General features: G+C 39.5%; 2 protein-coding genes across 6 annotated transcripts in view; one reads left to right on the forward strand and one right to left on the reverse strand.

Annotated features, from left to right (window-relative positions):
- Positions 1–4,225: 4,225 nt before the first annotated feature.
- Positions 4,226–20,532, reverse strand: part of Wdr47 (WD repeat domain 47) — a 55,528-nt gene continuing 39,221 nt past the window's right edge. For all 5 annotated transcript variants that reach the window (XM_060392886.1, XM_021631698.2, XM_060392883.1 and 2 more), the window contains exons 9-15: positions 19,161–19,236; positions 17,436–17,593; positions 13,345–13,514; positions 12,426–12,596; positions 11,051–11,182; positions 7,639–7,857; positions 4,226–5,511 (exon numbers count right to left, since the gene is read on the reverse strand). In XM_060392886.1, coding sequence (XP_060248869.1) covers positions 5,369–5,511; positions 7,639–7,857; positions 11,051–11,182; positions 12,426–12,596; positions 13,345–13,514; positions 17,436–17,593; positions 19,161–19,236 — 1,069 coding nt within the window. In that variant the 3' untranslated portion in view covers positions 4,226–5,368. The remainder of the gene's footprint in view (positions 5,512–7,638; positions 7,858–11,050; positions 11,183–12,425; positions 12,597–13,344; positions 13,515–17,435; positions 17,594–19,160; positions 19,237–20,532) is intronic.
- Positions 11,235–11,957, forward strand: LOC110545533 (small nuclear ribonucleoprotein F-like). Its single transcript, XM_060393244.1, is given in 4 exon segments — positions 11,235–11,244; positions 11,737–11,799; positions 11,802–11,829; positions 11,831–11,957. Coding segments are annotated over 4 exon segments (228 nt in total).

Here is a 20,532-nt window from a genome sequence, read left to right on the forward strand (position 1 = left end):
GAAAGGTTGTTTTATGTGAATGAATGTTCTGCCTTCCTGCATGTGTGTATCACATGTGCGCCTCTTGGATCCCCTGGAACTGAATTTAGGGATGGTTGTTGTAGTGATTTGAATTAAAATGGCCCCCACAGGTGCATAGGGAGTGGAACCATTAAAAGGTGTTTGCTAAGTAGGTTCTGCTTCGTTGGAGAAGATGTGTCATTAGGGCATGCTTTGAGGTCTCAGATGCTCAAGCCAGGCCCAGTGGTTCAAGTCTTCCTGCCTGCCTACCTGATGTAGAACTCTCATCTTCTCCAGCACCTCCGCCTGCATGCTGCCATGTTTCCTGCCATGACAGTAGTGAACTGAACCTCTGAACCTGTAAGCCAGCCCCAGTTAAATGTTTTTCTTTATAAGAGTTGCCATGGTCATGGTTTCTCTTCACAATAGAAACCCTAAGACAGCTGTGAACCACTGGGGTGCTGGGAATTAGACCCAGTCATCTGCTAGGGCAATAAGTGCTCTTAACCATCAAGCCATCTCTTTACCTCCAGAAACATATATTTGAATGTGGGATTGCTGACTGGTATTTCTATTTTTACTTAATTCTGTATTTTGAAACAGGGTCTTATTATGTAGCCCAGACTGCCTCCAACTCCGCCTCAGCCTCCCAGTGTTGGGAATCCAGTCAGGTGCCCCCACAGCTGGCTCTACTTTTAACTTGGTGGGAACTGTCAGCATCTCTATAGATGGGTGGTTCTCAATCTTCCTAACGCTGTGACCCCTTAACACAATTCCTCATGTTGTGGTGATCCCACAACCACAAAATTATTTTGTTGCTCTTTCATAACTGTAATTTTGCTGCTGTTATGAATCATAAATATCTAATAGGTAGGATATCTGATATGCTACCCCTGGGTTGAGAACAGCTGCATAGAGCATCATTTTATGATCACTATGGTGCCCAAGAAAAAATGTCCTGAATCTTCAGCTGTGTTTGAATCTGGTTTGCTGCTGTTGTTGTTTTGATGGTGTCTTATCTAGTTGCCCAGGTTGACCTTAAACTCTTGCACTGTCTTCCGAGTCCAGCAGAGAACCTTCTCGTGCACTTCTTCGGTGAATGGCTATTCAAATCCCTTACTTTTTTTTTTTTTCTTTTTAATCCCTTACTTTCTAACCAGTTTTTGGTTGGTTGGTTGGTTTTGAATATTACATTTTAAGTAATTCCCTCTCTGTGTGTTTGGGACAGGGTCTCCATCTGCAACTCAGGAAGGCCTGAGATTTACTGTTAGCCCAGGCTGGCCTTGAACTGTGGCAATTCTCCTACCTCAGCCTCCCAACTACCATGTCCAGATAATTATATATTCTTGTACTTTTGGTTGAGCCTGGTCTTTAATGGCTAAGCCATCTCTCCAGTCCAATTAATATACATTCTTTTTAAAAAGATTTGTTTATTTTATGTCAATGAGTACTGTTTTCATGCCTACCAGAAGAGGGCATCAGATTTCATTACGGATGGTTGTGAGTCACCATGTGGTTGCTGGGAACTGAACTCAGATCCTCTGGAAGAGCAGCCAGTGCTCTTAAACACTGAGTATCTCTCCAGCCCCCTATATATATATATTGGGGGGGGGGGAGGGTGATTTCTCTGTGTAGCCATGGCTGTCCTGGACTTGCTTTGTAGACCAGGCTGGCCTTGAACTCACAGAGATCCGGCTTACCTCTGCCTCCCTAAGTGCTGAGACTACAGTTCTTAAAGATCTGTGAATCTTTTCTCACATTTCATGGGCTTACTTTCATTGTTTACTGTGTCTTTGGGGCTTATAATTTCAGAGAAGAGCTAAATATTTTTGATAGAGAAGGGGTAAATGTGAATCAGACTCTGAAGTTTAAATGAGACCTGGGGAGTCCAGCACCTCCTTTTACTCAGACTCCTCTCTCACACCCCGAGAGCAGCCAGAAGAGGAGGCACTTTGGTCCTGGCATTTCCTCTTGTGTCAGAAGTTAGCATCTATTCAGCCCACGAGGGAAGACAGTGAAGAGACACAGGAGTGGGCACAGCTATCCAAAAAGTTACTAAAATAATACACAAGAAAAGAAATGAAATCCAGGCGAACGAGTGGGTCAGAAGTAAAGGTGCTTGCTGCCAAACCTGACAACTTGAATCTGATTCCTCAGACCAATATGGTTGAAGGAAAGAACTAAATCCTACCTGCTGTCCTCTGACCTTCCTATACATGTTACAGCACACACACAAACACGTACGCTCACCTATGTGTACATGAATAGATGTAACAAGAATCTTTTTACAAAATGAATTTCCTATTTCATCTGAAAGGGTCCCAGAAGCCTTCTCCCTGACAGTGACTAAAGTAGGCCACATAATTGTATGAACCTGGGGAGCTGTGGTAGAGGAGAATCAAATAGAGAGACACACACATCAGGAGGGGCTCTCCACAGAGATATATCCATAACGCTCTATTTATTGACTTCTTTGAGTATGAATTTTCTGAGACAAAGTCTCAGGACCTCCATCTTGCTGTACAGGAACGTAACACCTTGCACGTGTGCTACCATGAAATGTAACAGGGCTGTCTTGCTAAAGTTTTGATATTTTATTGCATACTAAGGTGACGACACATTGTGTACCATTTCAAAAAGCAGGAAGAAAAAAATTACAGCAGAGTTGAAAAATCCCATAGTACCCTATAAATTGTATGGGAAAGGAGGAATTTGGGGGGAGGGGAAGAGGAGGGAAAATGAAGAGGAAAAGCAGAAGCAAAGAACTGCTTTAGAATGTCTGAGTAGCTGGGTAGCTGTGTGCACAGAGTCCCTGGAGATGCTGCCCATGGAAGCTCCCTGTCACTTCATCCATAACTTTTGTAAGAGCTTTTATGATAAACGAATAATTTTGCATTTAAGAAAAGCAGCTCATGGGAACTGTGAAAAATCTGTCCGGAAACATAGAGAGCTCAGTACAGAACAAAGGGTGGGCTGCAGCTATGGCGGCGTCCCACTCAAAGCCCCAGCATTAGAGCCTGCTGAGGAAAGCACGCAGACTTGTCTATAATGCCTTCCTGCTAAACAACACTTCTCCTAGGCTGTCAGAGCGCAGCAGGGCCGAACACCTCATAAGGGCATTCACAAGGGAGTCTGCCTTGAAATGACAACCTCTGCTCCGGTTTTCCCCTTGGCCTGGTTCAAACAACCAAAAATTGGGAACAAACTAGGTACAGTCAAAGGCAGCTAGACAGAGGACTTCCCCTACACTCACAGGGTCTCACACAGCGTTAAACACTGTGGAGAAAAGCTGTGTATTCTTGTTCTCATTTTCTTGAAGAAAAACAGAAGACACTTTCACTTGGAAGACAGAGGCAGGTAAATCTGCAAGTTTAAGGCCAGCCTTGCCTATAGTGTGAGTCCAGGACAGTCCGGGCTACACAGAGAAACCCTGCCTCAAAAAACAAACAAATCCTAAAATGAGGCCCATGTTGTGGCCCACAATTTTAATCCCAGCACTTGAGAGGCAAAGAGGATCTCTGCACTCTAGACCAGCGGGGGCTAAGAGTGAGACCCTCCTCAAACCAAACCAAACCAAACCAAACCAAAACACCTAAAATGTGTGCAATTGTGCTTTAAACTAGACCAAGGAGACTTGCTTTTAAGATTATACTGTTTTTAGTGTTCCCTTCTGTCCCTGTGAGAATGAAAAATCTGTGGCTGTTAAACTTTCAAAAGCTTCCAAACCTTACTGGAGCACTGGGTTAGAATGTGTGCACTTTCCTAGGTACTCAGTTCTCCTGGTTCATTTGTGTTTTATAGTGCTGGGGACTGTGCCCAGGAGCGTCTGCATGCTTAGACAGGTGTTTTAGCAGGGCTATGTTCCAGGCCTTGCTGTGCCAGGCTTTGTTAATTAAAAATGAAAACAAAAAGCTGGGTTTGCAGCTCAGGGATGACTGCTTGCTTATTAGCATGTGCAAAGTCTTGGGTTCAACCCTTTAACACTGAAGATAAAGGGAGGGAGGGAGGGAGGAAGGAAGGGAGGAAGGGAGGGAGAGAAAAACAGAAGTGCTATGAGTTGTTAGGGACTACAGAGTTAGTTAGTGGAAGAGCTTTAGGAAAAAGTAAGAAGCAGAGCACAGAGAACACACCCTAACTCTCTCCTTGGACCTACCTGCTCCAAGGAAACCAGTAACGGCACTGTGAATGGACTGCCACAGACACAGACTGTGAGAAAATTGTAGAGTTTAGGTGTCAAGAGGTCTTTATTGAAATAAAAGCACAGTACACTTCTATTACCCTTCCCACTTGTGGACTATAGATTTAAGATGCTTGCTACATATAGTGCACAGACAGGTCAATACAACTGCAGATGAAATAAATAAAATAGCTTATTTAATAACTTAAAGTAAAATACTGAACAATATGAAAATAAAGATACATAAAATGTTAGGCTCTATAGTACTATACAAATCAAATCATTATTCTTTATTACACAAAACTGTGCAAGAAAAATCCAAATAAGCTTCTGGAGTGCAAAGTTTCAATTTTCCATTTTAAGTTATCATGCAGACATAGCTTTTCAAGCCATGCTAGGGTCATGGCAAAGTCTTTAATTGTTAAGAGGAAATGCTCCCTGGTAGTTAACTGTACCATCAAACATTGTTCCACATAACAGCTGCTGCCCAGCTTTTACAGTTTGGAAGGGAGGTATTTTATGCATTCAAAAATGTGAAAACAACAAATTCCCAAAGCAAAATCATTACCTTTTAGCCTGAAACAATATAATGTGACAAATTAGCAACCACCCCCCTAGATTAAGAAAAAGAAATGGCTACCTCTGAATGAGCTGAGAAGCAGTTTTCCTTTGTCTGTGAACTCCATAATGGTCCTATGTAAAGACAATCATGTAAAATCTGAGGGACTTAGCAAATTCTGGCCTAGAAGACACATGAGACAACATGGGACAAGAGCAAAGTAATTTCTGAACACCTACATTTCATATGGGGAGAACTTGGTTGTATTATATTAACAATCACTTAAATTACATTTCCATGTTAGTGTGTATATAAAACTGTTATCTGGGCAAAACCCGAAGAGTGCATTTAACAGTAAACCATGAACACATCCTTGACTTGGCGTGCACACCAACGAACTTAAGAGCTCTGCTGAAGACTTTGGCAAAGAGAGTAAACAGCAGTGTGAACACACACGGAAGACTGAAAACCACCAACCGACGCCTTCTGTTGATAGGACATGGTAACAAGGGGCTTCCTCGCTTTGCTAAACTCTTTCTGGGGCAGTCTATGTTCTTCAGGTTTGTAGTCCTCATAATTCAGTAGTCTTGAGTCTCTGTGCTTTCACTGCATAGACGGGTATGGGGTGGACTCTAGCCACTGTAAGTCCAGAGAGTCACAGTTCTGTCTGCAGACGATGACAGGAAGGAAAGATCCTGGGTGTGCCATCTGCACTGAATCACTTTGTCCTTGTGCTCCCCCACCACCATGAGAGGAAGCTGCTTGGTGAGGTCCCCTAAATTGGGAAAGAAGAGATATTGGCTTATAAGGAAAAGGTTAAGTAGATACACAGTTCATACTTCCTGCTACTTTGGGGGTGTGACAGGAAAGGACTAGGCAGAGATTAAGTGTTAAGATTTTGTAACATATCCAAGGCAACATTTGTCACAGCTGCCACTCTCTGCAAAACTCTCCCCACTTCCTTCTCCAGCACTGCTCTATCTCAATCAAATCAAGGCCCTGATATTTCCTTCCTTTCCTTATTTAACGCGTGATGGGTTTCTGGAGTCAGCTTGCTGATTTCTTCTGTCCCCTCTGTATCTTACTTCCTCTGAAATTCTATCTCATATCTTGAGTGTTTTTACATGTCCATGATTCACACATTATCTCCAAACTTAAACTTCAGATTAGTAACTAGATAATCATTCTTTTTTTCTTTTTCTTTCTTTTTATTTTTTCATTTTTTAAATTTCTATTTATTTATTTAGTTTTAAGGCAGGGTCTCACAAGGTAGCTTTGGCTATGGTGGAACCCACTATGTATACCAAGCTGGCCTTGAACTCACAGAGATCTGCCTACCTCCGCCTCCTGAATGTTGGGAATAAAGGCATGCTCCATCACATCCAGCCTTTAAATAATTATTTAATAATACCTCACTGGATTCCTTGACAGCCATCTTAAATTGAACTTATCTAAAACCCAATTTTTGGTTTTCTTGCCCAAATTTGTTCTGCCCTAGCCATGTATCTCATCTGACTAGTGGCACTGTCTGCATGCTTATGTTAGAAAGCTGGGAGTACAACTGATTCCCTGTTCTGCTCCCTAGATCTAATCTCAACTAATACGCACTTGAATTCATTTACACTTCCACATTCACACCCCTACTTTCCAGAAACCACCCTCATAGGCTGACTCCAGCAGCACCTTCTCCAGTTCTGCATTTCTACTCCTGTCCTACTAACAACACACACACACACGTAAGGACTCAAAGTATTTGAGGAATATAATTTGGATTATATTATTTCTTAATTTAAAGTCTTCCAGAGGATTCATGTTGTAACGTTTTAAATGCAGGCAGTCCATCAAGTGTAACAAATGTACTTTCCTGAAGGGAGACTGACAATGGGGAAAGCTATTCATATGAAGGACAGATAGTACATGGGAAGTCTATCTTTCTCTTGATTTTTCTATAAACCCAAAACTGCCTTTTAAAACAGACCCTTGCCAGGTGTGGTAGTGCACACCTGTAATCCCAGCACTTGGGAGGCAGAGGCAGGCAGATCTCTGAGTTCAAGGCCAGCCTGGTCTACAAAGTGAGTCCAGCTAGGGCTGTTAGACAGAGAAAGCCTGTCTCAAAAAACCAAAAACCAAACCAAACAACAACAACAAGAAAATAAACTAACAGAACCAACAGACCCCTTTATGCCAATAAACTCTGCCTCAGAATTAGACTGTTATATCTCTTTCCTCAGCTGACTAAGTACGAATCACTATGACTCCCTACAGTGTCATGACCATGCCAAGTTTGTCCCTGCCTCAGCATCCCTGTATTTGTTGTGCTTTTCGCTGAGGGTCTTGGTATAGCCTGTCCCTCCTCATCATTCAGGCTTCCATGCAAACAGCGTCTCCCCGCAGAGATCTATACTTACTGTCCTGTCTAAAACGGCCATCCGCTGACTACACTGTTCACTATCCCAACAGCAGCACTGGCCAGTACCTCAAGTCCCATCATTTGTGGGGTTATTTTCTTTTCCACTGGCCTCTAAAATATAAGCTCTATTAAGATGGGAGTTAATTATCTGATTTGTCTGTACCTAGGTAATATATAACAATTAATGAATGTTTAAAGATAAAACTAGGGTACAAATTGTACAGTATTATTTTTAAGTATGCTAAAGAGTATATAAATCAATCACTTATATCACAGAATAAGTCACTGAAGTAAATAAATTTAATAAAATATTTTATTAAATAAAATTTTACTCCATTCACTTCATAATTTACTAGTAGAAATCTTAATGTATTCTTCTCAATGAATAACTATAAAATGAAAGCTTAAAAATGTTAGTCAAGCATATCAGACTAGAAAAAAGACCCCAAATAGAATAGGAGAGTGACAACAAAGGGAAGCCATCTGCATTACCTTGTAGGTCTGTGACCTTTATTTTCATATCGTAAGAGCCCGTTAGCAAGTAGTGAGCTCCAGGAGAGAAGCGGACGGAGCGCACATCACTAGAGTGAGGGTGGTAACTCTGTACCATCCTGCCTCCTCTTATGTCATACAGCATGCAGCTGGAGTCCTCTTGACCTGTGGCTAAGAGACGGCCACTGGGGTCCACAGCCACAGATGCCACTGCACTGCCTAGAGTGGAGAAATGAGAATTTCAAAACAGAAAATTAATATACTTAAGCCACAATGTCACTAATGGTTTGATGTAGCTTATCAGTACTGTTATACTGATTTGATAAGAAAAAGTCCAAATTGACTAGCAGCCACTGTATCTTTTTCAGAAGCAAGGCTAAAACAAGATCCTGTAAGAAATCTGAGCTGGGCATGGTGGCACACACCTTTAATCCCAGCACTCAGAGTCGGAAGCAAGTGGATCTTTGTGAGTTTGAGGACAGCCAGGGACAAAACAAGAAAAACAGAAGTGAAACTCTGTTTCTTGTGAGTTGAAGCATCCGCAGCATAACACTGTGAAGCTAGAAAAACCCTCTACCCCAGTGCGTTCACCACTAGGTGGGTCCTAAGAACACCACATTCAGCTTAGAGTATGTAGCTGAGGAAACGAGAAAACTCACTAATAAATTATGCTTTAAAGCAACAGTGAAGGAACTATCCCAAGGCAGCCCATGATTTATGAACAACAGAGACTAAACAGAATACTTTACCATGTACTCTCAGTGGGGCATTCATAACCCCATGCAAACACAAAAAGACGGTGGTAAAAAATTAAATGGTAACCGTAGTTTGTGGACCTGTCAAAACTCAACTGTATCTAAGTAACTTTTACTACTTAGCATTTAGTTTTTCTTTTTAAGATAAAGATTTGATTTTTCTTCTTAAAGGAGGTCAATCATGAAAATAAAACTGAACACTTGTGCCCAGTACCCAAGTAGTTCAAGTAAGCTTTAGAAATTTCACAGAAACAAAGGATATAAACTAGATATTGAAAAACAGTAAACAGTGTGAATAATGGTATGTATGTTTACACAAAGGTAAACACACCTATGTAAAATAAGATAATATTGTCTTGAAACTTTGACAAGAGAAAAGAAAACATTATGGTCTGGAATAATTACTTAAGAAAACATTTAAATGAAAAGCATGGAAAAGGCTCAAGTAATAAAGGCCTGAAAGGCAACTGGAAGCTGAGACTTCAAAGGCAGGCTGGGGCCAGATTGCTGAGCACCTGTCACTCCAAGACACAGACTTTAGAGTAGTCAAGTATCTCTGCAAGTTTCTAAGCCAGAGAGTTAAATGATACAAGATTAACCTAAGCAAAAATGTGTAAACAGTTCCAGTAGATTATTATAAAAGGACAACAAGGCAGAATATTCAAATGTTGAGGAAATCAGGGCTGAATAAAAACAATAAAGGATAAACAATACTGGCAGATAACTGCCTGAGTGGGTCTTTAAAAAGCACAAATGAGCAGGGTGTGGTGGTGAATGTCTGTGATCCCAGCACTCGGGGAGGCAGAGGCAGGTGGATCTCTGTGAGCTTGAGGCCAGCCTCGTCTACAAAGCGAGTCCAGGACAGGCAAGGCTACACAGGTAAACCCTGTCTCAATAAATAAATAAATAAGTACAAATTAGTCCCAGAAGTCAAATAAAAAAGTTTTCCACAGACGAGTGTCCAGTCATTTAACATCTCATTTGAACACCTGATAGTCACCTCAGTTGTACAAGAAAAAAAACTTTATCAGAATGAGTCATTGCAGTAAATTATCAAAATCAGAAAAGATGCTAACAGCACCAGCACAGCAGGTAGAGTTGCCTGCTATCAAGCCTGATGACCTGAGTTTGATTTCTGCCCACAAAGTAGAAGGAGAGAACTGACTCTCTTAAGTTGTCCTCTGACCCTCAGAAGAGGACCATAACACATGGGAACCAACCTCATACATACAACATACACAGTGTGTAATTTTTATTGCTATTTCACGAGAGAAGCCAAGGACTGATGTGACTCGGTGGGAAAAGTGAAAGGCCCGAGTTCAGCTCCTGGCACCCATGGGAATGCTGGGCCAGGCATGCTCGTCTCACAGCTCACTGGCCAGCCGCTCTGGCAGACATAGCAAGTTCCGGCAGTGAGAGAGCCGCAAAAAATCATCATCAGGTGGCAAGTGATAGAGGAAGACACCTGATGTCAGCTGACCTTTGGTCTTCACATACACACACAGTGTAAGTGCATCTGCATACACGTGAACACACACACACACAAACCTATATAAAAATGCACAAAAGAAATAGGGAAAATGAGAACCATAAAGAGTTGAGTTTAAACTTATAAAAATTATGGTGCCAAGATAAATCTCAGTTCATTTCTTTAAAAAGCTGATTATTAATTCAGTTGTCCCTTGGGCCCGGCACTTTATAGTAGGTGATTCATCTACTCTGGAACATAAAACAGATATGATCATTTAATATGTATTAGAAGAGGTAAACAATTACTAAGGAAAACATATTTCAAACAATATTAAGAGTTCAGTGATAGAAGACAGTGATGAGTTCAGATAAGGTGGTCAAAGGAGGCTTCTCATGGTGGTGCAGGAATGCTGAACTGAAACCCAAAGACAAGAAAAGCTTGATTAAATAGAAGACAAGAGGAAGAACACCTGGGGCAGCAGAAACAACATGAATTCATGGAAAATCCTGGGATTTTACAGGAAAGGAAAAGAAATGTTTGAGCTAAGACTAAGAATGCCCAGATCTGGTATGAATCTAAAATTACCTCTTATAGCTTCATGTTTTAAATGCTTTTCCCCCAATGTAGGAAGGGATTTTGGGAGGCTATGAAATACTTAGGAGGTGGAATTTGGCAGGCAGAAGTAGGTCATTAGCATCAGGCCTTGGGAAGGTCAAGAGAAATAAAGAAGGGCACTACATATTTAAAAGGTAACAATTCACCAAGAAGATATATACCAAAATTTCATTAAACAAATACCAATGTCTTTTTTTAAAGTTTGGATATGTTTTGATGGAATAGTAGTGGGTGATTTAGGTACACTATTCATCTCTAGAAAGTCATCTAAATGAGAAGCCAACAAAGAACATCAGAGTTAAACTAACCCATAGACTAAATGAACAGGTATCTACAGAATACTCCATTTAACTAAAACAACCCCCTGAACCCACACTAGATAAGATCATTGTTTAAAAAAAAAGAAAGACACAGCTGGTTCATAAAAAGGAGCTAGCACATGCACATTCTTCAGGAAACAAGGTTTATTAGAAAAAAGGGCCTCTCTTTTCTCTTATAGCTCTCCTGTGCTGTTTTTAATATATTGTGTTTCTTCTTTCCAAGGCTTCATTCAAATCTATGGAAAACCTACCAGTTCCATGAAATGTTGTGCCAACCACACGAACACAGCTCGGTACGCGAAGATCCCAGAATCTAACAGTCTTATCCTGGGAACCAGAAGCAATCATCCAGCCACTCCAGGTATAAAGTGCTAAAATATGCCCTATAAAAGACCATACACGCAGTTACTGCTGTGGGAAAGGCCTTTCCACAATATGTCCAAAAGTAAGTTCTTCTCATCACTAGCTAACCAAATGTGCCATATCAGGGATTGCATATACTATCAAAAAGATTTAAGAACGTTTTATATTTATCAAAGCTACTCTAAACAAATGCAGTCTTTCCTTGGTGACTCCATTAGAAGAATAAGTTCTTTCTGTATTTCAAGATGTAGCAATAATTAGTACAGATAAAAAAATGCCACTTCAAATAATGGCAACTTATTCTTGAAGAAAATATAGGCAGTTATTCTGTGAAGTTAGATTACTAGCTTTGAACAAAATGAATGTAGAATCATTATCTTATTCTGTCACCTACTAGCTTTACCCTTTTTGCCTCACTCTCTTCATATATAAACAGGAATAAAGGTTCCTGCTTTTGGCGGCAATTTCTCTTAGTGTTTGATTGGCTTGGGTTAGCGGCAGCTGCTCCAGTCACAAGGGGCCGGTAGCAGGGGTTCAGTGGCTAGTGGGGTGCAGTGCTCCTGGGTATTTGCAGTGAGTTTACCCCTTAATCCTAAGCCTTTTCTCAACGGGCTGACAGGAAAGCCGGTGCGGGGGAATGCCTGGTCTCCATAGACGGCTACATAAACAGTTGCAAATGCACAAGAATACATGAACAGGGCATTGTCTGGACATCTGGGTGAAGTTCTAATACAGTGTGATAGTGTTCTTTCTATCAGAGGCATAAAAGAGGAAGATGGGGAAATGAGAGACTAGCATCTTGGGGGGATTATATATATATATATTTCTATACAATAAAGATTTGTTTCTTTTTAAAAAAAAGCTTTCTACATCATATAATGGCTGTGATGACTAAAGTAAAGGAATTCTATGATGAATAAATGAATCATAATGCTATTAATATTACTCTGATATCCAAAACTCACAATGAAAGTTTCTGAAATAAAAGTCTGTCTCAAAAAGATGCCATTAGGGCTGGAGAGATGGCTCAGAGGTTAAGAGCACTGGCTGCTCTTCCAAAGGTGCCAAGTGCAATTCCCAGGCATGGTGGCTCATAACTATGTATAAGGAGATCTGGTGCCCTCTTCTGGCATGCAGTCACACATGCAGGCAGAATACTGTATATATAATAAATAAATCTTTAAAAAGAAAAGGTCCCACTAATAGAACAGTACAGAGCACAAGCTGAGCAAAAGGAAAGAGTCCACAGTGATTACTACATACCAGTGTGTCCACTCAGAGCATGAAGACCCTGTCCTCTTTGACAATCTGTTGTATAAATGTTACAATCTCCTGCTCCAGCACTTATTAAAATAGCTCCACCACTTTCTGGGCCTTCCATAAATGCCAAATCTCGAATTGTCCCATCATGCATACTAAATTCCAGATCTGGTCCTGAAACAGCAGTAAGAATTAAAAAAAAACACGCTGCTCAACTTACTGTGTGATGAGGATGCTAAACTACCCACACACTGGCTAAGGACAACACAGCAGTGCGCGAGCAAAGCATAAAGACATGTCAGCAGGGAAACATCATAACAAAGCCCATTATCTTGTCTGCTAATCTATAAAATTAATTTTAAATATAGTGCAGTAATATGATTTATACTTTTACTTAGGAATTTATAATCAACTCATTTATTGAATGCAAAACTTCAAGAAATTAAAATACTGATTTAGTTATTACTGCCCTTAAAAGCGCTACAGAAAATTCATTGTCTCCCTGTCTTTTATTTTCAACAAAGAGGAAAGATACACTCTAGAAAATATCCATTAATTCAATATTAAGGTAGTTATTTAAAAGGCTCTGTGTATGTGTGCATTGTGTGTGTGTGTGCACTGTTATGCACACTATGCAAGCAGTCTATCACTCAGCTACATCCCTAGTCATCAGAATTTATTTTTATCTTAATGCTTTTCTAAAATTCATCTACTACTTAAATACCTATAAGACTTCATTTACCAAAAAATAAAAATAAAAAAAAAATAAAATAAAAAAAGCCTCACTGGAGTGAAATAATCAGAACAAAAAGTAAAATCTTTAAGCCAGTGTTTTAGATTTCATTAGGACAGCAGAAAGACACAGGGGGCAAGCGCACACGCCCAGGGGCAGGCCAGTTGCTGCTGCACTTTCGGGGCCTACCTGTTGCGTTACAAGTCTCAGCATTGAAGGGCAGCACTTTGACGTATTTGTCATTTGATCCTGTTGCTAATAACTGTCCGCAAGGACTCCATGCCACACAGTAAATAGATCCTTTATGATGTTTGTTTCTTTTAAACCGCACCACTGGCTGCTTAGGGGTGTCATGTACACTGAAAAGAAAAAGTACATTAAAGACATTTCAATTCTTGCTTTTGAAAATTAGTTAACATGAAATTCCCTGTTATAAGGGAAAGAGGAAGGAGAATAGCCAGCAGCAAAGTTTTATTTGGATTTCTTGGCTTGAGATTTACCTATCAAAGCCTAGGCTAGCTCTGAACTCAATAATCCTGTGTCAGCCTCCAGAATGCTGTTAGATGTGGCTATCACATAGCCAACTGACAGTAATTATTAGATTTCCAAAACCATAAAAGAAAATAACAGAAATCCTAATTTAAACCAAACAGTGAATTGATAACTATTAGATGAATCTCTCATTATTATCACATAATAATAGATTTTTTTAAATCTCCATTTATCTTATTTTTCCATAAATTTTACCCAGAAAAAAAAAAAAAACAAAAGGAAGTTAATACAAATTAGGGAAGTAAAATAAATATTAACAAATAATCAACAATGTGCTGAGTTAAAAAAAAAAGTGAGAAATGGCTAAAAATAAAAAGACCAGATCTCTTTCCAGAGTTTAAAACTCTAGCTGGGGTAGATAATGTCATGACTACTCCATCTGAGTCATTTTGGTGAAGTATGAGGAGTTGAGATCTAAAAGTAAGAAGGTTTATTTCCAAGAAAGTCAGAGAACAACTGCAGGAAAAAGAACATACAGATCGGAAAGTGCTTGCCAAGAATGTGGCGTGGATACCAAGCTCAAAACAAGAACAAACCATCAGTTCTACACATGGCTGTGACCATAACTACTGCTATTTTCCACTCCCTGATCTAATGCTTTCTCTTTTTCAAGTATTTCTGCTTAGTAAAACAGAGCTGGAGAGACAGTTCGGTTGTTAGGAGTACTTGCTGCTCTTGTGGAGGACCTGAGTTCAGGTCCCAGAACCTACGTGACTGCTAACAACTGTCTGTAACCTCTCTTCTGGCTTCTGTGGGCACTGCATTATGTGTTGCACTTAAAAACACTTATACACATAAAGTATAAAGAAATGAACCTACTTACTAATACAATGAGCATCAAAAATTAACACTATGAAGTAACAGGGGCTCTGTTATTCCTTTCCCTACATTAATTTGTTTTTATTTATCTGTATGTGTGTATATGTATGTATATGTGTGTGTGTGTGTGCGCGCACGTGCGTGTATATGTGCAGGAATGTATGCCTATGTGAATTCAGGTGCCCTTGGAGGTAGTAACAGGTTGCTGGACCGCCTGGAACTGGAGTTAACAGATGGCTGTGAGTCATTTGATATGAGTACCAGGATCTGAACACTGGTCCTCTGCAAGAACATCAAGTGCTCTCAACCACTGAACTATCTCTACAGCCTCTTATCAAATTTTTAAACACTTTCATAGGACAAAGGTCAAAATCATTATTTATTTAATTATTATTCATATACAGATAATAAAAATACTATGAGAAAATCTATCAACTGTATTCTGTTAGAATTACAGTAAGTCTTTAAATGTTCCTTAAAGAACTGGTACTGTTAACCTAGTCAAGAGCCCACAATACAGGGACAGCACAGGCCCCAAGGGTAACCTACTATTGCTGTTTTGCTAAATGGTCAAGCTGTCAAACTGTCCTCTAAATATTTATGTTGATAACATAGATCTGTACTGCTCTCAAGTTTGGTGACAGAAGCTTCCTTTTTTGCAGTAGCATCAGTTAACACAGATGCATAACTGGTCAAAGTGCTAAGAACTATGACTGTCAGTGCTCAGCTCTCAGTAAGACTGCTATATCAACCAGCAGACCATTAAACAAAGGGAGGTGCAATGAAATGCCTTCTCTACATGCCATGGCCACTGCACTCATGAACTCATAGTAGCTATGGTTATCTACACTGGACCTACAGAAGGTCAAGCCAGTCAAAATGGCAGCAACGGACCAGAGAGGGGCTTGTGAACCCCCCCCCCACTGCTAGTTGAGGAGCTACTGGCAGTTGGCTGTTATCAGAGGGTGAGTGGGTTTTCTTTGGGGGTGTGGGCACTGGAAGGTTAACTATGTGCCAGTGGGTGGCCTCATACTAATATGTATATAAGAAACATTAACTAGATCCAGTATGTATTTAACTTTAAAAAAAAAGGGGGGTATATGAAGATGGGAGGGGATGTATGTTCTGGAAATGTCTAGGAGGAGTTAAAGGGGGAGGAGAGGATATGATCAAAATACATTACATACATGTATGAAATTCCCAAATAATAAGTACTACATTAAAAAATTGCTTAAAGATCCAAAACAATAAGCTGCATAGTACTTGTAATAATTAATTTCAGCTATCCATAGCTCATTTGCTTGGGTATCTTCCTTTTGACATGAATACTAATTTTTTCTAGATAGGCTCATACTCAGACATTTTTTATTTGAACCAGCAGTATAAAAATTACCACTTGGTTGAAAAGTCACTGTTCTAACAGCCTGTGTATCTTCTAGAGTATTAATACAAACAAACAGTTTTATTTCCCTAACCCACAAAAAATTTAGCAAATCGCTCCTAATCTTTTTCTGTTTTTCAAGAGAGGGTTTCTCTGTCTAACAGAGCTCTGCTGTCCTAGACTCACTTTGTGGACCAGACTGGCCTCGAACTCACAGAGCTCCACCTGCCTCTGTCTCCTGAGTGCTGATATTAAAGGTGTGTGCCATCATGCCCGGGGCTCATAATCTTTGTAACGCTCACTTTTTATTTTTATTTTATGGGTATGAGTGTTTTGACTGCATGTGTGTCTGAGCATATGTGCTTGGTGCTCCAGGATACTGGTTCTATTGAATTTGCAGATGGCTGTAAGCCACCGTGTGGGTACTGGGACTCCAACTGGAGGTCCTCTGGAAAAGAAGCCAGTGCTCTTAACTGCTGAGCCATCTCTCCAGCCCTATAATGCTAGTTTATTCATAACAGACATTTTAATTTAAAAAGGACTAAAATATCACTTTATCAAAATGTTCCAATCTAGATTCCTGAGAAGTCACATCTCAAACAAACAAACATTTTTTTTCTGTGTTGAGGACTGAACCTAGTCCAGTACCTTCTGAATCATAGACAAATACTATACCATCACTGAACTATAAGTAATGTATATGACCATTTCCATGGCATATCTTTTAGAACATATGCCTTGTTTTCAAATTCTATAATTTGCTAGAATAAGTGGGTAAAATCATTGTTAGGTTAACAGATGAAATTTTAATTTTTGTAGGTTTAAAAATGCCCAAATATCAGCAATTGCTATACTTTAACTGAAACTCCTCTGAAACTTAGGAAATGTAATTCAGGGTTTGGTGGCAAGTGCCTGCAAAGGGAAAAGAGGCAGAAGAACCTAGACTCAAGGCCAATGTAGGTTACAAGCAAAATGCTGCCTCTAAAGAAAAAATGCAAACATTTTCTCAACCTGTGTTATATAATCTAGTTTTTGTCTTGCATCCTTTAGATGGAATATAAAACACAGCAAATATATATTGGAAAAAAGATCTAATGCAAAATGGCATAATCATAAACATTTTATGGAGAAATAAACAAGTCACTAATGATGGGTACATTTCCTAGCACTGGTTAATAAAACGTAGCAGCTGACGGTGACGGTGCACTCCTTTATTCCCAGTACTCGGGAGGCAGAGGCAGGCAGGTCGCTCTATGTTCCAGGCCAGCCTGCTCTTCAGAGTGAGTCCAGGACAGCTAGGTCTAAAACAGAGAAAGAAACCCTGTCTCAAAAAACAAAACAAAACAAAAAGCAAGCAAACAAAAAAATGCTAATAATAATAATAATAACAACAACAATAATAAATAAAGCTTAGCAGAAGGAAAGGAAGAACTGAAAAAAATATCAGTAAATGACAAATATGAAAAAGCAACCAACATAGCTAGCTAAAAACTTGGACAAGTAGAACAATGCAAACAATTATTCTTACCTTGGATCAATTTTTTCTGGATAGGCACATACTCTCAGAGTTTTTGAATTTGAACCAACAGCATATAAACTACCACTTGGATGAAATGCCACTGCTCTAACAGCTTGGGTGTCTTCTAGAGTATTAATACAAACAAACTGTTTTTTTGACTTGTCATCCTATGGAAAAAATGAATATAAAAGTCATGAAATGGGAAAAACAAGCTTGAGTCACTTTCATCCCACCTTAAATTCATTTCAATTCATTTCATATCATTCCTGTTTGATCATTTCATAGTAACTACCAATAATCTTTTAGGTGACAAATCCAAATTAACCACAATGTTTCTAATTTTTGCTAATCATTACTAAACCAAAGTCAGACAAAAACAAAATGTGGGGTCTGGTGAGCTAGCTCGGCAGTCAAGGGCACTTGTTGCTCTTTTAGAGGACTCGGGTTCAGCATCATGTGGAACTCCAGTTCAGGGGGAACTAGTGCCCTCTTCTGACCTCCTCAGATATCAGGCACGCACATAATCACGTAATTACACACATGCAGACACATAAAGTACTGCCCCAAAAGAAAATATATATATATGTATATATTCTCAATATGTAATGAGTCTGTTTTTGTCTTGTATCATTTAACTGGAATATAAGGACCTTACAGATAAAATATAGATAAATGTCACAGAAATAAGATTGTACTGAATGCAAAACACTTATAAACTAACAAATGAATCTTTAAAAATTAGAAATAAAAGGAGGCTGAAGAGATGGCTCAGCAGTCAAGAGCACTGACTGTTCTTCCAGAGGAGCTGGGTTCAGTTCCCATCAACCACACATTTATAAATCCAGTTCCAGAGAAACTGATGCCCCGTTCTGGCCTCTGCAGGACCCTGGCACAACACATGGTGCACAGATATACATAAAGACAAAACACCCATAGACATAAATAAATATTAAAATTAAAACTAACATTAGAATATATATTCCCATATTAAGCCCCCAATAACTTTGTGGGCAGGAATGACTCATATCTGTAGTTCTAGCAAAACAACAGAGCTTCATTTGTGTTCTAATAGGAAACACATGAGCTGCTAGCTGAGAAACTGAGACAGCAGAACTGAGAAGTAGTTCCAGACCAGAGTGGCCAACACAATAAGACTGATCTCTCAGGAAAAAAAGAAGAAGAAATATGAAAGGCTGTTATTAATTTAATACACTTACAGTTAAAAACAGACAGCTTACTGAAATTGTAGAATGGCCTTTTAAAACTATGAAAGTGATTTTAATTAAAATGTTTTAGCTTAATAAAGTGTCATTCTCTGTCCGCAGCACTCTCCCAAAGAAGTGAGCTGAAATAGTTCTATACAAGACTTACGAAGCTCCTGCTGTTTTGCGCTCTCTCTCTCTCTCTCTCTCTCACACACACACACGTCTCTCTGTGTAGCTTTGGTTGTCCTGCAGACCAGGCTGGCCTCAAACTCACAGCAATATGCCTGCCTCTGCCTCCCTGAGTGCTGGGATTAAAGGTGTGCACCACCACACCCTTTAAAACAGTAATGCTGGGATTACAGCATTCAGGAGGCAGAGGCAGGCAGATCTCTCTGGGTTTGAGGCCAGCCTGGTCTATACAGCAAATTCCATGTCAGCCAGAGCTACACAGTGAGACCCTGTCTGAAAAATAAATAAATTATTTGTAACACACACATTCACGCACAGAGAAACTTCTTCAAAGTATTACCTCTTCCCCTTTTGATCTTGACAGACTCCCTGAAGAATCTCCAAGAGATGGCTTAATGACAGAATGTTCTGATGAGCTGTGGGAATAGAAATTCAAATGAAGTTTACTCTGAAAATCAAAACAGAAACTAAGTTAATTTAACCTTTCAAATCTTTATTTCTTCTCTCAGCAAATGATCGTCAATAACTCCTTTCAAAGCTAATACATGGAGACACTTAGGGGCTCTGGATTTGTTGTAGCTAGGAGAGCTGTAGAGAGAAGGCGAGATGCCATTCTGGAAAGACTGTCAAGTCTCTACAATGTCTAGTAAGGGTTCGAGAACTCTCCTCTGCTTGTCCCACAGTCCTGTCCACAAGGCTGAATTCTACCCCAAGCATAAGCCTAGAAACTGCTCTTCAGGAAAATTATCTGGCCTTAAGAGATAAAATAATGGAAACTAAGTTATCCCTTACTATGACATATTCCTATTTAATCCTCGCTTTATAAGGCCAAAGACAGACAAATGAACATCACATGCAGTTATTTTCTAATAAGCTTAAGAAAACTCCTCAGAAATTATAGACAGCCTTTGGATAGACTTCCGAACACTCAAAGAAGACCTCCTCATGAAAGTCAGAGGCTAAAGCAAGCAAGCAAAGAGCAACACTTCATAGAACAAAGCCCCAAGCCTGAAAACATAATTACACTCTTTATTAGACAAAAAGATTTAATCTCAGAAAAAAAAAACACAGTACTTTTTTAAAGTAAATTTTTAGAGACTGAAAAGTCTTAATTAAAACATCACAGCAGGGAAAAAAATCAATAGAAAACAGAGGTAAGGAAATCACTAAACAGTTTTTCTAACTTCCTAAAACTTAAATTTCCAGTTTTAAAAGGCCCATGGAGGATTCTACAGAATAAATTATAGAACATCATGGAAAAAAAAAAAAAAAACTAAAAATTTCAGAGCAGAAAAGTAACAGGCTTTACACAAAGGATCAATATCAAAACGACATTGGACTTCTTCATACGAGCTCTGAGACTGGAAGATCATGTCACAGGGCTTTGAATACTGAGAAATGGTTACCATGCCAAATATATACCAACACTGTGAAATACAGTCAACAGGAGCAGGTAGACAAGGTTTGACAAACTTTACTTCTGACATATATCCCTTTTCCAAGAACTACATGAGAGTCTACAGACAGGGGATCCAGTAACACAGGGAAAAGGAAAAGGAGAGCCCCGGAAAATGATGAGGCAAGTCCCAGGATTCTGTCTTGTTTTGTTGCTGTTGTTTTTTAAGAAAAAAAAAATGGTTTATAGCGAGTAAATAAAAGCAAAAATGATCCTGGAGCCATGTCCCAGAGACAAAAATGACAACAAACCACCA

The sequence above is a fragment of the Meriones unguiculatus genome, chromosome 10, assembly GCF_030254825.1.
Source record: "Meriones unguiculatus strain TT.TT164.6M chromosome 10, Bangor_MerUng_6.1, whole genome shotgun sequence".
NCBI classification, from domain to species: domain Eukaryota; kingdom Metazoa; phylum Chordata; class Mammalia; order Rodentia; family Muridae; genus Meriones; species Meriones unguiculatus.